This window comes from Mytilus californianus, unplaced genomic scaffold (assembly GCF_021869535.1).
Source record: "Mytilus californianus isolate M0D057914Y unplaced genomic scaffold, xbMytCali1.0.p SCAF_6, whole genome shotgun sequence".
In the NCBI taxonomy this organism is placed as follows: Eukaryota; Metazoa; Mollusca; class Bivalvia; order Mytilida; family Mytilidae; genus Mytilus; species Mytilus californianus.
In genome coordinates, this window is record NW_026262712.1 from 2523203 (window position 1) to 2539044 (window position 15842).

Here is a 15842-nt window from a genome sequence, read left to right on the forward strand (position 1 = left end):
CTCTAACAATCTGTCACATATTTGTAAATATATCTTTTTAATTAAGACAGAATATTTACCTTTAGGAAGTCCATCACTTCTTTCTTCTTCCTTTTTTTCTCTTCAGAATCATACCTTCCCATCGTTACCATATCATAAGGAGTCTTACCCTGAAATACAATCAAAACTCTTTTATCAATCATACAAATATACATCTTCTTTAAATAATAGGCAATTGTTGTACTAATTTTACCTATACAATGTAGATTATGGTTTTATTTACATATACTTGACATAAAACCAGTCAACCTAAACCAACAACAAATATGAAGTGACATAATAAAGAGATACATGAACAATATTTGAGATTTTACTGTTTAAGAACATGAATAAACTAGACATCATTGAGATGGGAGCCATCTCTGTGGGCCCCGCTGAAATAATGTGTGGTATAAAATTTGTATCTTTACCCTAGGACATGGAGTTGTCAACTGAAACCAAAGTTTTTAACCTTGACTTTTGACCTTAACAGTTCTCAAGATATAGAGTGGACACGATCTTTACTATAGGACATAGGGTTGTCATTTGAAACTAAAGTTTTTGACCTTGAACTTTGACCTAGGAAGTTGTACAAACATTATGACACACTCTCTGGTGTTGGTTAATATGCATGTCAAGTATAAAGTATGAAATTATAACGGTTATATAGAGCGAACACAATTTGTTACGGACAAACGGATAGACAGACGGACGGACAGACTGATCACTATAGGGCGACCCGACACTAGGCGGGGCCCTAATTAGTGTAGTATGTAAATTATTACATTAAAACCAAACATACTAAAATAATAAAGTTATATTTATTATAATTCAACCATCTGGTTTACATTAAATTTTGCCTGTCTCATTAACTTGTAATGAGGGTATTATTATTCTAGTACATGCTTTATTGACAACCACTATGACACATGAGTAAAAGGCTGACACATGTTACTGTGGAGTGTCATTATTAGTATTTTGTGTTCAATTCACATGGACAATGAGAGTATTATTATTCTAGTACATGCTTTATTGACAACCACTATGACACATGAGTAAAAGGCTGGCATATGTTACTGTGAAGTGTCATTATTAGTATTTTGTGTTCAATTCACATGGACAATGAGAGTATTATTATTCTAGTACGTGCTTTATTGACAACCACTTGATACATGAGTAAGGCCACAAAAAAAATATATGTCTGTTTATGGTTACCCAACCGACCTTACTTTTGAGCGCCTACCATAAGTCATTTTATTTCCATCGTAAAATGAAAATTTAGTTGAAGTCGTGCCAAAAGCGAAGTTAGAGTTACCAATAAAATAAATCAATTGCCTAATATATCCTATTATTATACTTCATGTCAAAATGCCAGATTTTGATTGGTTAATACGAGGGAGATAATTTACTCTATCCCAATACAAATACTCTATTACCCTTCACGGAGACGCTTGCTCAACTGTGCGCTTTAATAAAGAAGGATGATTGTTATGTACAAGATGACATAGTTTATTACTTTGAATTTGAAATTTAATAGAAAGTAATAACAGAACATTCAGTATAATAAATTAAATAAGAATATCTGAGAGGGTGATAGAGCATATTGTTACCCCTCGAAAAGACATTGTCAACCTTGGTTTGCCTCAGTTGACAATGTTTTCTCGGGGTAACAATCTGCTCTATCACCCTCTCAGCTATGTGTTATTTATATAATGTTCACAATTGTGAATATGACACTTCTTTTTAAGGAAATTATTAAATCGATACTTTGCCGCCATTTTTGCCCAATCAATAACAAAGGGAAATAATCCAATCATTAAAAATACAGGTAAACTCGACCCATGGACAATTCGGACCACAGCAATATAGACCGTGTAACTCATTATCATGTCGCAAAAAATAAAATGTAAAAAATAAAATAAAATTCAAATACTGATCTACCTACCCTATATTTTTTACTGATGTAACCTTAGACATATATTTTTTTTTTTTGCCTAAAAGGCTGGCATATGTCACTATGGTGTGTCATCATTCGTGTTTTGTGTTAGATTTACATGGACAATGAGAGTATTATAATTCTAGTGTGTTGGTAAATGTTTAATTGAAGTATGATGAGATGGTTGTTGTGCTGGTATAGTATTATTAATATTGTTAGATGTGTAATTGGAGTGTGATTAGATGGTTGATGTGAGGTAGTGTATTAATTGTGTTAGATTTGTAATTGATGTATGATTAGATGGTTGTTGTGCTGGTAGTGTATTATTGGTGTTAGATGTGTTTGTGGAGTATGATTAGATGGTTGTTGTGTTGGTAATGTAATATTTCTGTAAGATGTGTAATTAGAGTATGATAAGTTGGTTTAATTGCTGGGAAAGTATTCTTGGTTTTAGATTGTAGTATGCTTAGATGGTTGATGTGCTGGCAGTGTAGTATTGGTGTTTGATGTGTTGGTGGAGTATGATGAGATGGTTGATCTGCTGGCAGTGTATTATTGGTGTTAGATAAGTAATTATCATGATTAGGGTATAATTAGATGGTTGATGTGCTAGGAGTGTATTATTGGTGTTAGATGTGTAATTGGAGTATGATTAGATGGCTGATGTGAGGTAGTGTATTAATTGTGTTAGATGTGTTTAAGGAGTATGATTAGATGGTTGATGTGCTGGCATTGTATTATTGGTGTTAGATGTGTTGGTGGAGTATGATTAGATGGTTGATGTGCTGGCATTGTATTATTGGTGTTAGATGTGTTTGTGGAGTATGATTAGATGGTTGATGTGCTGGTAGTGTATTATTGGTGTTAGATGTGTTGGTGGAGTATGATTGGATGGTTGATGTGCTGGTAGTGTATTATTGGTGTTAGATGTGTAATTGGAGTGTGATTAGATGGTTGATGTGCTGGTAGTGTATTAATTGTGTTAGATGTGTAATTGGAGTATGATTGGATGGTTGATGTGCTGGTAGTGTATTATTGGTGTTAGATGTGTAATTGGAGTATGATTGGATGGTTGTTGTACTGGTAGTGTATTATTGGTGTTAGATGTGTTGTTGGAGTATGATTATATGGTTGATGTGCTGGTAATGTATTATTGGTGTTAGATGTGTAATTGGAGGGTGATTACATGATTGATATGCTGGTAGTATATCATTGGTGTTAAGATCTGTAATTTGAGTATGATTAGATGGTAGTGTCTGATTGTTAGAAAATATGTTGGTAGTATATGATTGGTGTAATTGGAGTATGATAAGATTGTAGTGTATGATTGGTAGTGTATGATTGTTGGAAGGTATGTTGGTAGTGTATGATTGGTAAAAGGTATGTTGGAAGAGTATGATTGGTGGAAGGTGTGTTGGTATTATATGATTGTTGAAAGTGTACGATTGATGGAAGGTATGTTGGAAGTGTATGATTGGTGGAAGGAATTTTGGTAGTGTATGATTGGTGGAAGGTATGTTAGTAGTGTATGATTGGTGGAATGTATGTTGATAGTGTATGATTGGTGGAAGGAATGTTGGTAGGGTATGATTGTTGGAAGGTATGTTGGTAGTGTATGATTGTTGGAAGGTATGTTGGTAGTGTATGATTGGTGTAATTGGAGTATGATAAATTGTAGTGTATGATTGGTAGTGTATGATTGTTGGAAGGTATGTTGGTAGTGTATGATCTGTGCAAGGTATGTTGATAGTGTTTGATTGGTGGAAGGTATGTTGGTAGTGTATGATTGGTGGAAGGTATGTTGATAGTGTATGATTGGTGGGAGGTATGTTGGTAGTGTATGATTGGTGAAAGGTATTTTGGTAGTGTATGATCTGTGGAAGGTATGTTGGTAGTGTATGATCTGTGGAAGGTATGTTGGTAGTGTTTGATTGGTGAGAGGTATGTTGGTAGTGTATGATTGGTGAAAGGTATGTTGGTAGTGTATGATCTGTGGAAGGTATGTTGGTAGTGTATGAATTGTGCAAGGTATGTTGATAGTGTTTGATTGGTGGATGGTATGTTGGTAGTGTATGATTGGTGGAAGGTATGTTGATAGTGTATGATTGGCAGAAGGTATGTTGATAGTTTATGATTGGGGGAAGGTATGTTGGTAGTGTATGATCTGTGGAAGGTATGTTGGTAGTGTATAATTGGTGAGAGGTATGTTGGTAGTGTATGATTGGTGAAAGGTATGTTGGTAGTGTATGAACTGTGGAAGGTATGTTGGTAGTGTATAATTTGTGAAAGGTATGTTGGTAGTGCATGATTGATGGAAGGTATGTTGGTAGTGTATGATTGGTGAGAGGTATGTTGGTAGTGTATGATTGGTGGAAGGTAGGTTGGTAGTGTATGATTGGTGGAAGGCATGTTGGTAGTGTATGATTGGTGGAAGGCATGTTGATAGTGTATGATTGGTGGAAGGTAAGTTGATAGTGTATGATTGGTGGAAGGTATGTTGGTAGTGTATGATTGGTGGAAGGCATGTTGGTAATGTATGATTGGTGGAAGGTATGTTGGTAGTGTATGATTGGTGAGAGGTATGTTGGTAGTGTATGATTGGTGGGAGGTATGTTGGTAGTGTATGATTGGTGGAAGGTATGCTGGTTGTGTATGATTGGTAGAAGGTATGTTGGTAGTGTGTGTGATTGGTGGAAGTTATGTTTGAGTGTATGATTGGTGGAAGGTATGTTGGTTGTGTATGATTGGTGGAAGTTATGTTGGTAGTGTATGATTGGTGGAAGGTGTGTTAGTAGTGTTTGATCTGTGGAAGGTATGTTGGTAGTGTATAATTGGTAAGAGGTATGTTGGTAGTGTATGATCTGTGGAAGGTATGTTGGTAGTGTATGATTGGTGGAAGGTATGTTGGTAGTGTATGATTGGTAGAAGGTATGTTGGTAGTGTATGATTGGTGGAAGGTATGTTGGTAGTGTATGATTGGTGGAAGGTATGTTGGTAGTGTATGATTGGTAGAAGGTATGTTGGTAGTGTATGATTGGTGTAAGGTATGTTGCAAGTGTATGATTGTTGGAAGGTATGTAGGCAGTGTATGATTGATGGAAGGTATGTTGGTAGTGTATGATTGGTGGAAGGTATGTTGGTAGTGTATGATTGGTGGAAGGTATGTTGATAGTGTATGATTGGAGAAAGGTATGATTGGTAGCATATGATTGGTGGAAGGTATGTTGGTAGCGTATGATTGGTGGAATGTATGTTGGAAGTGTATGATTGGTGGAAGGTGTGTTGATAGTGTATGATCTGTGGAAGGTATGTTGGTAGTGTATGATTGGTTGAACGTATGATGGTTGTGTATGATTGGAGAAAGGTATGTTGGCAGTGTATGATTGGTGTAAGGTATGTTGCAAGTGTATGATTGTTGGAAGGTATGTAGGCAGTGTATGATTGGTGGAAGGTATGTTGGAAGCGTATGATTGGTGGAATGTATGTTGGAAGTGTATGATTGATGGAAAGTATGTTGGTAGTGTATGATTGGTGGAAGGTATGTTGGTAGTGTATGATTGGTGGAAGGTATGTTGGTAGTGTATGATTGGTAGCATATGATTGGTGGAAGGTATGTAGGCAGTGTATGATTGGTGGAAGGTATGTTGGTAGCGTATGATTGGTGGAAGGTATGTTGGTAGCATATGATTGGTGGAAGGTATGTTGGAAGTGTATGATTAATGGAAGGTATGTAGGAAGTATATGATTGGTGGATGGTATGTCGTAAGTGTATGATTGTTGGAAGGTATGTTGGAAGTGTATGATTAATGGGAGGTATGTTGGAAGTGTATGATCTGGTGGAAGGTATGTTGGTAGTGTATGATCTGTGGAAGGTCTGGTGGTAGTGTATGATTGTTGGAAGTGTATGATTGGTGGAAGGTATGTTGGTAGTGTATGATTGGTGGAAGGTATGTTGGTAGTGTATGATTGGTTGAAGGTGATTGGTGGAAGGTCTAATGGAAGTGTATGATTGGAGAAAGGTATGTTGGTAGTGTATGATTGGTAGCATATGATTGGTGGAAGGTATGTTGGTAGTGTATGATTGGTGGAAGGTATGTTGGTAGTGTATGATTGGTGGAAGGTGTGTTGGTAGTGTTATCCAACAAAAGACACAAATCAATAATAAAATTTAACAAGATTTATTATGTATATACACAAGTTTACAATTTGATTGGTTATCATTCAGTTGCCTTGATTTTATTGGTAATCTTTGTGTTGACATTGTTTGAATTATGGTTTATCAGTTTTATGACTTATGTTAATAATTGTTAACAGTGTTCCAGCTTGAATCTCAGGGCAGAAGGGTGCTAGTTGTATTAAAGGGCACTTTAGCACAATAACCCAGATTGTAAGGGCACTGTTGGACAGTATAATTTACCTTGAACTTTGCTAGGCTCAACTGGAGGACATTATAGTTGTATTTCAAGCATATTTAGAAATTATTGTGTTCTTAATGTTGGTTCCAGTAAGAATTTTTTATCAAATTATCATACTGTGAAGCAAAGCATATCATTTTCATTTTAATCTAAACAAACTTGCACTTTGGCAAGGAAAATAATCATCAGAAATTTCAATGTTTTATTACAGATACCAGTCTATAAAATTAAACAAGTAGTTTTGAAAGATGGTGGAAAACAGTCAAAATTAAATTGTTAATGCAATAAAATTATGTACATTTAAATTACTTGTTCAAACATAAAGTATTTAAATTACTTGTTCAAACATAAAGTATATGTTATTAAAAGTTACTTATTTTCATTTAAATTGTTACAAAAAAGTACTTTTAAGTGCACACCAAAGTGCTCCTGAGTAAGGAGTTTTATGAATATAACAGGTAGAACAGGAGATGATAGTATCATATTGCAGGGGTTCAAATTAACGTTTTTCACTGAAAAGTCCTGGACCTTTACAACAGTAAAGTGGAAGGTCCACACCTTAGGATGAAAGGTCCAAGCCCGTTTTTCTCTTAGAAGACGTGACGCCAAAGCGAAACAAACTCATTGTTTAGCAACGTTGACAACCACATGCGTTAATATGACGAACGCGGACCTCGACAAAAGCACCCATAAAAATTGTCATCTGACACGCTGTACTATTAATGAACCAGGAAGTAGATCACTAAGTTAAAAATAATTTTAGCTCAGAGCTAGTTTTTCGTGACTCATTACCACATCTATTTACAATTATAACAAAGTGTTTCATACAGAAATTTGTCATATATGTTTTCTGAAACTTGAAAATCGAAAGTCCGTCCGGTGCAGCTAATAACCAAACCGGAAGTCCGACCCTAAATCTGATAGGTCCCGGACTTCGGACCACCGCTAATTTGAATCCCTGTATTGATGCATACATTGCAGAAGCTTAAGGTATTAACAGTTACTTTTTTCTCAAGAATTGTTAAGATTGTGTTTCCCCTATCACACAAAAAGGGCATGGTAACTGAATTGAAAAAGGGCATCGAGAGCGCGCAAAAATCTATAAAAAGGGCACCTAGAGTGTATGGAAAACTAACATAAATTGCTTCGCCGAGCGCAGCTGGATACGACCTCAGAGGTCCAACCCTGAACAGTTGGGGCAAAAATGGACGCAATATTCACTCTTGATGCAGGTCTGAATTTGGATTGTAATTAAATATTTGACACATAAAAGGTTTCTGACACAGAATAACTGTAGTCAAAGAACTTAGAATTGGTTATACTTAACAAAGTTTAATTTTGGACCCTTTGGACCTCAATGTGGACCAATTTAAAAACAGGGCCCAAAATCCAAAAACTAAATACACGGTTAGATTCAGCATATTAAAGAACCCCAAGAATTCAAGAATAAAACCCCATTGAAATTGGTCAAGAAATAAGCAATTTATACGAAGTATCTTCTTTTGCACAATACCGTGCAATTAAATATTTCTTGCTATTGCGCAATACTGTACAATTGACAATTTCTTGCTATTGCGCAATATTGTGCTATTGGATATTTCTTGCTATTGCGCAATAATTTAATTTTGGATGTAACGCGTCTTCTGATTGGCTGACGTTGTTTTGTTTATCAGCTCATAGACATAATTCTGTCATGTGACCGTGACGTCATCAACGTTTTTTCATGGTTTACTCTGGTTTAAAATAAAATTTAGAATTAAATTATAAGAAATGACTGTAATATTTTTTCTGTCTATTCGAAATAACATAAAAAATGTGGTGCACACTTTTCAATAACCCGCTACGCGGGTTATTCAGTGTGCATCACATTTTTGATGTTATTTCTTCATAGACAGAAAAAATATTACAGTCATTCCTTAAATACTGTGCAACTGAAGATTTCTTGCTATTGCGCAATACTGTGCAATTGAAGATTTCTTGCTGTTGTGCAATACTGTGCAATTGAAAATTTCTTGCTATTGCACAATACTTATTATATAATAATTTACACATCCTGTTTGGTGTGTATCTCCTACCATATCATTATTATTTGCTTTTAAATATAAATCAGAAATAACCAACTTAAAATGGAAAATTTTAAAAGAAAAAAAAAGAAAAAAAAAAAAATCCCCCCCCCCAAATTTTTTGAACCCCCTTATGATTCATCACCCCCAAACTCAATCCCAGCCTTCCCTTTGTGGTATGGTACCTTGCAGTACAATTTCAGAGAGATCCATACACTTGAACACAAGTTATTGTCTGGAAACTAGAAAAATGTGTTTTTTGGCCCATTTTTGGCCCCCAATTCCTAAACATTTCGGCAATTACACCCAAACTCATTTCCAGCTTTCCCTTTGTGATATGGAACCTTGTAGTACAATTTCAGAAAGATCCATACACTTACACACAAGTTATTGTCATGAAACTAGAAAAATGCTTGTTTTTGCCCCTTTTTTGGCCCCTAATTCCTAAACTTTTGAGGCATTTACCCCAAAATCAATCCCAGCATTCCTTTTGTGATATGGAACCTTGTGGTACAATGTCAGAGAGATCCATACACTAACACACAAGTTATGTCTGGAAGTTACAAAAATGCTTATTTTTGGCCCCTTTTTGGCCCCTATTTCCTTTACTGTTGTTACCATAACCCCCAAAATCAATCCCAACCTTCCTTTTGTGGTATTGAACCTTGTGGTAAAATTTTATAGAGATCCATTCACTTAAACTAAAGTTAGAGTGCGAAAACCAATGTGTCTTCGGACGACGCCGGACGACGCCGACACGGACGACGAAGACGACGACGCCAACATCATACCAATATACGACCACAAAAATTTGTTTGCGGTCGTATAAAAACTGCAAAATTTCCTTAAAATTACCAATTCAGGGGCAGCAACCCAACAACAGGTTGTCAGATTTGTCTGAAAATTTCAGGGCAGATGGATCTTGACCTGATAATTAGTTTTACCCTATGTCAGATTTACTCTAAATGCTTTGGTTTCAGAGATATAAGCCAAAATCTACATTTTACCCCTATGTTCTATTTTTAGCCATGGCAGCCATCTTGGTTTGTTGGCGGGGTCATCTGACACATTTTTTAAACTAGATACCCTAATGATGATTGTGGCCAAGTTTGGTTAAATTTGGCCCAGTGGTTTTAGAGGAGAAGATTTTTGTAAAAAGCTAACGACGACGAACGACGACGTCGACGATGGACACCAAGTGATGAGAAAAGCTCACTTGGCCCTTCGGGCCAGGTGAGCTAAAAAGTATCAGGTATTATACCAGTTCAATAATCACTATATGGAACATAAGTTGTATTTTAACCTTATTTTAACCATATTTAGAAATTATTGTACATGTTCTTGATGTTGGTTGGAAGTTATTTAGTCTCATTTAAATAGTTACAAAAAAAAGAGGGTTTTTTTTAAGTGCACACCAAAGTGCTCCCAAGTAAGGAGTTTTAGAAATATAACAGGTGGAACAGGAGATGATATATATTGATGCAATAATACATTGCATACATTGCAGAAGGTATTAACAGTTACTTTTTTCCTCCATAATTGTTAAAAATGAAGGCATTTGTTTGGAGCTCCTATATAAGGAGGATTATAAATACAAGAAGTAACTAGAGGCTATAAAGAGCCTGTGTCGCTCACCTTGGTCTATGTGCATATTAAACAAAGGACACAGATGGATTCATGACAAAATTGTGTTTTGGTGATGGTGATGTGTTTGTAGATCTTACTTTACTAAACATTCTTGCTGCTTACAATTATCTCTATCTATTGAACTTGGCCCAGTAGTTACAGTCGAAAATATTTTGTAAAAATTTACCAAAATTTACAAAATTTACGAAAAATGGTTAAAAATTGACTATAAAGGGCAATAACTCCTTAAGGGGTCAACTGACCATTTTAGTCAAGTTGACTTATTTGTAGATCTTACTTTGCTGAACATTATTGCTGTTTACAGTTTATCTCTAACTATAATAATATTCAAGATAATAACCAATAAAATGCTTCGCTGGGCGCAGCTTGATACGACCGCAGAGGTCGAACCCTGAACAGTTGGGGCAAGTATGGACACAACATTCAAGCTTGATACAGCTCTGAATTTGGATTGTGATTAAATATTCGACACAGCATAGGTTTCTGACACAGAAAGAATGTGGTCTAAGAACTTCAATTTTTTTAATTTACCTATTATGGTCCAATGTCCAAAATCAAAATACATGGTTAGATTCAGCATATCAAAGAACCCCATATATTCAATTTTTGTTGAAATCAAACAAAGTTTAATTTTGGACCCCAACTTGGACAAACTTGAAAACTGGTCCCATAATCAAAAATCTAAACACATGTTTAGATTCAGCATATCAAAGTACCCCAAGAATTCATTTTTTGTTAAAATCAAACTAAGTTTAATTTTGGACCCTTTGGACCTTAATGTAGACCAATTTAAAAAAAGGGACCCAAAATTAAAAATCTAAACACACGGTTAGATTTGGCATATCAAAGAACCTCAATAATTAAATTTTTGATGAAATCAAACAAAGTTTAATTTGGACCCTTTTGACCTCAATATGAACCAATTTGATAGCGGGCCCACAAATAAAAAATCTAAATACATGGTAAGATTCAGCATATCAAAGAACCCCATATATTCAATTTTTGTTGAAATCAAACAAAGTTTAATTTTGGACCCCAGTTTGGACCAACTTGAAAACTGGGCCAAAAATCAAAAATCTAAATACATGTTTAGATTCAGCATATCAAAGAACCCCATATATTCAATTTTTGTTGAAATCAAACAAAGTTTAATTTTGGACCCCAACTTGGACCAACTTGAAAACTGGGCCCATAATCAAACATCTAAACACATGTTTAGATTCAGCATATCAAAGAACCCCAAGAATTCAATTTTTGTTAAAATCAAACTAAGTTTAATTTTGGACCATTTGGACCTTAATGTAGACCAATTTAAAAAACGGGACCCAAAATTAAAAATCTAAATACACGGTTAGATTTGGCATATCAAAGAACCCCAATAATTCAATTTTTGATGAAATCAAACAAAGTTTAATTTTGGACCCTTTTGACCTCAATATGAACCAATTTGATAGCGGGGTCCACAAATAAAAAATCTAAATACATGGTTAGATTCAGCATATCAAAGAACCCCATATATTCAATTTTTGATGAAATCAAACAAAGTTTAATTTTGGACCCTTTTAACCTCAATGTGGACAAAGTTGATAACGGGGCCCAAAAATCAAAAATCTAAATACATGGTTAGATTCAGCATATCAAAGAACCCCATATATTCAATTTTGTTGAAATCAAACAAAGTTTAATTTTGGACCCCGATTTGGACCAACTTGAAAACTGGGCCCATAATCAAAAATCTAAATACATGTTTAGATTCAGGATATCAAAGTACCCTAAAAATTCAATTTTTGTTAAAATCAAACTAAGTTTAATTTTGGACCCTTTTGACCTTAATGTAGACCAATTTGAAAACGGAACCAAAAATTAAGAATCTAAATACACGGTTAGATTCGGCATATCAAAGAACCCCAATAATTCAATTTTTGATGAAATCAAACAAAGTTAAATTTTGGACCCTTTGGACCTCAATGTGGACCAATTTAAAAACGGGGCCCAAAATCCAAAAACTTAATACACGGTTAGATTCAGCATATTAAAGAACCCCAAGAATTCAAGAATAAAACCCCATTGAAATTGATCAAGAAATAAGCAATTTATACGAAGTATCTTCTTTTGCACAATACTGTGCAATTGAATATTTCTTGCTATTGTGCAATACTGTACAATTGACAATTTCTTGCTATTGCGCAATATTGTGCTATTGGATATTTCTTGCTATTGCGCAATACTGTGCAATTGAAGATTTCTTGCTATTGCGCAATACTGTGCAATTGAAGATTTCTTGCAATTGTGCAATACTGTGCAATTGAAAATTTCTTGCTATTGCACAATACTTATTATATAATAATTTACACATCCTGTTTGGTGTGTATCTCCTACCATATCATTATTATTTGCTTTTAAATATTAATCAGAAATAACCAACTTCAAATGGAAAATTTTAAAAGAAAAAAAAAAGGAAAAAAAGAAAAAAAAAGAAAAAAAAAAATCCCCCCCCCCCCCCCCCAAATTTTTTGAACCCCCTTATGATTCATCACCCCCAAACTCAATCCCAGCCTTCCCTTTGTGGTATGGTACCTTGCAGTACAATTTCAGAGAGATCCATACACTTGAACACAAGTTATTGTCTGGAAACTAGAAAAATGCTTATTTTTGGCCCCTTTTTGGCCCCCAATTCCTAAACGTTTCGGGCAATTACCCCCAAACTCAATTCCAGCTTTCCCTTTGTGATATGGAACCTTGTAGTACAATTTCAGAAATATCCAAACACTTACACACAAGTTATTGTCATGAAACTAGAAAAATGCTTGTTTTTTGCCCCTTTTTTGGCCCCTAATTCCTAAAATTTTGAGGCAATTACCCCCAAAATCAATTACAGCCTTCCCTTTGTGATATGGAACCTTGTGGTACAATGTCAGAGAGATCCATACACTTACACACAAGTTATTGTCTGGAAGTTACAAAAATGCTTATTTTTGGCCCCTTTTTGGCCCCTAATTCCTTAACTGTTGGTACCATAACCCCCAAAATCAATCCCCACCTTCCTTTCGTGGTATTGAACCTTATGGTAAAATTTCATGGAGATCAATTCACTTAAACTAAAGTTAGAGTGCGAAAACCAATGTGTCTTCGGACGACGCCGGACGACGCCAGACGACGACGACGACGACGACGACGACGACGACGCCAACGTCATACCAATATACGACCAAAAAATTTTCAATTTTTGCGGTCGTATAAAAACGGCAAAATTTCCTTAAAATTACCAATTCAGGGGCAGCAACCCAACAACAGTTGTCAGATTCATCTGAAAATTTCAGGGCAGATAGATCTTGACCTGACTAACAATTTTACCCCCATGTCAGATTTGCTCTAAATGCTTTGGTTTCAGAGATATAAGCCAAAATCTACATTTTACCCCTATGTTCTATTTTTAGCCATGGCGGCCATCTTGGATGGTTGGCGGGGTCACCGGACACATTTTTTAAACTAAATACCCCAATGATGATTGTGGCTAAGTTTGGTTTAATTTGGCCCAGTAGTTTCAGAGGAGAAGATTTTTGTAAAAGTTAATGACGACGGACGACGATGACGACGGACGACGGATGCCAAGTGATGAGAAAAGCTCACTTGGCCCTTTGGGCCAGGTGAGCTAAACTAGAGGCTCTAAAGAGCCTGTGTCGCTCACCTTGGTCTATGTGCATATTAAACAAAGGACACAGATGGATTCATGACAAAATTGTGTTTTGGTGATGGTGATGTGTTTGTAGATCTTACTTTACTGAACATTCTTGCTCCTTACTATTATCTCTATCTATAATGAACTTGGCCCGGTAGTTACAGTGGAAAATACTTTGTAAAAATTTACAAAAATTTACAAAATTTATGAAAATTGTAAAAAATTGACTATAAAGGGCAATAACTCCTTAAGGGGTCAATTGACAATTTTGGTCATGTTGCCTTATTTGTAGATCTAACTTTGCTGTACATTATTGCTGTTAACAGTTTATCTCTATCTATAACAATATTCAAGATAATAACCAAAAGCTGCAAAATTTTCTTAAAATTACCAATTCAGGGGCAGCAACCCAACAACGGGTTGCCTGATTGGTCTGAAATTTTCAGGGCAGATAGATCTTGACCTAATGAACAATTTTATCCTCATCAGATTTGCTCTAAATGCTTTGGTTTCAGAGATATGAGCCAAAAACTGCATTTTACCCTATGTACTATTTTTTAGCCATGTCGGCCATCTTGGTTCGCGGGCGGGGTCATCGGACACATTTTTTAAACTACATACCCTAATGATGATTGTGGACAAGTTTGGTTAAATTTGTCTTAGTAGTTTCAGAGGAGAAGATTTTTGTAAAAAATTACAAAAAATTACGAAAAATGGTTAAAAATTGACTATAAAGGGCAATAACTCCTTAAGGGGTCAACTGACCATTTTGGTCAAGTTGACTTATTTGTAGATCTTACTTTGCTGAACATTATTGCTGTTTACAGTTTATCTCTATCTATAATAATGTTCAAGATAATAACCAAAAACTGCAAAATTTCCTTAAAATTACCAATTCAGGGGCAGCAACCCAACAACAGGTTGCCTGATTGGTCTGAAAATTTCAGGGCAGATAGATCTTAACCTAATGAACAATTTTATCCTCATCAGATTTGCTCTTAATGCTTTGGTTTCAGAGATATGAGCCAAAAACTGCATTTTACCCTATGTACTATTTTTTAGCCATGTCGGCCATCTTGGTTCGCGGGCGGGGTCATCGGACACATTTTTTAAACTACATACCCTAATGATGATTGTGGACAAGTTTGGTTAAATTTGTCTTAGTTGTTTCAGAGGAGAAGATTTTTGTAAAAGATTACAAAAATTTACTAAAAATGGTTAAAAATTGACTATAAAGGGCAATAACTCCTTAAGGGGTCAACTGACCATTTTGGTCAAGTTGACTTATTTGTAGATCTTACTTTGCTGAACATTATTGCTGTTTACAGTTTATCTCTATCTATAATAATGTTCAAGATAATAACCAAAAACGGCAAAATTTCCTTAAAATTACCAATTCAGGGGCAGCAACCCAACAACGGGTTGCCTGATTGGTCTGAAAATTTCAGGGCAGATAGATCTTGACCTAATGAACAATTTTATTCTCATCAGATTTGCTCTTAATGCTTTGGTTTCAGAGATATGAGCCAAAAACTGCATTTTACCCTATGTACTATTTTTTAGCCATGTCGGCCATCTTGGTTCGCGGGCGGGGTCATCGGACACATTTTTTAAACTACATACCCTAATGATGATTGTGGACAAGTTTGGTTAAATTTGTCTTAGTAGTTTCAGAGGAGAAGATTTTTGTAAAAGATTACAAAAATTTACGAAAAATGGTTAAAAATTGACTATAAAGGGCAATAACTCCTTAAGGGGTCAAATGACCATTTTGGTCAAGTTGACTTATTTGTAGATCTTACTTTGCTGAACATTATTGCTGTTTACAGTTTATCTCTAACTATAATAATATTCAAGATAATAACCAAAAACGGCAAAATTTCCTTAAAATTACCAATTCAGGGGCAGCAACCCAACAACAGTTGTCAGATTCATCTGAAAATTTCAGGGCAGATAGATCTTGACCTGACTAACAATTTTACCCCCCATGTCAGATTTGCTCTAAATGCTTTGGTTTCAGAGATATAAGCCAAAATCTACATTTTACCCCTATGTTCTATTTTTAGCCATGGCGGCCATCTTGG

General features: G+C 35.4%; 1 protein-coding gene and 2 long non-coding RNA genes across 12 annotated transcripts in view; 2 read left to right on the forward strand and 1 right to left on the reverse strand.

Moving 5' to 3' along the window:
* The window catches only part of LOC127705481 (uncharacterized), a 166390-nt gene that overhangs the window by 51231 nt on the left and 99317 nt on the right, over positions 1-15842 (reverse strand). Inside the window, exon 7 of the mRNA XM_052209797.1 lies at positions 60-149. Coding sequence (XP_052065757.1) covers positions 60-149 — 90 coding nt within the window. The remainder of the gene's footprint in view (positions 1-59; positions 150-15842) is intronic.
* LOC127705260 (uncharacterized) lies at positions 3390-5620 on the forward strand. 10 transcript variants are annotated; one of them, XR_007983778.1, is made up of 7 exons: positions 3486-3750; positions 3838-3866; positions 3925-3953; positions 4099-4127; positions 4796-4969; positions 5057-5114; positions 5319-5620. It is a non-coding gene; the product is annotated as an uncharacterized LOC127705260 (long non-coding RNA). The 10 variants fall into 10 exon arrangements; XR_007983780.1 differs by lacking the exons at positions 3486-3750; positions 3838-3866 and adding an exon at positions 3390-3467 and having other exon boundaries at positions 3896-3953; XR_007983783.1 differs by lacking the exons at positions 3925-3953; positions 4099-4127 and adding an exon at positions 4534-4562 and having other exon boundaries at positions 3487-3750.
* LOC127705271 (uncharacterized) lies at positions 14035-15727 on the forward strand. The gene is made up of 2 exons (XR_007983801.1): positions 14035-14177; positions 14679-15727. It is a non-coding gene; the product is annotated as an uncharacterized LOC127705271 (long non-coding RNA).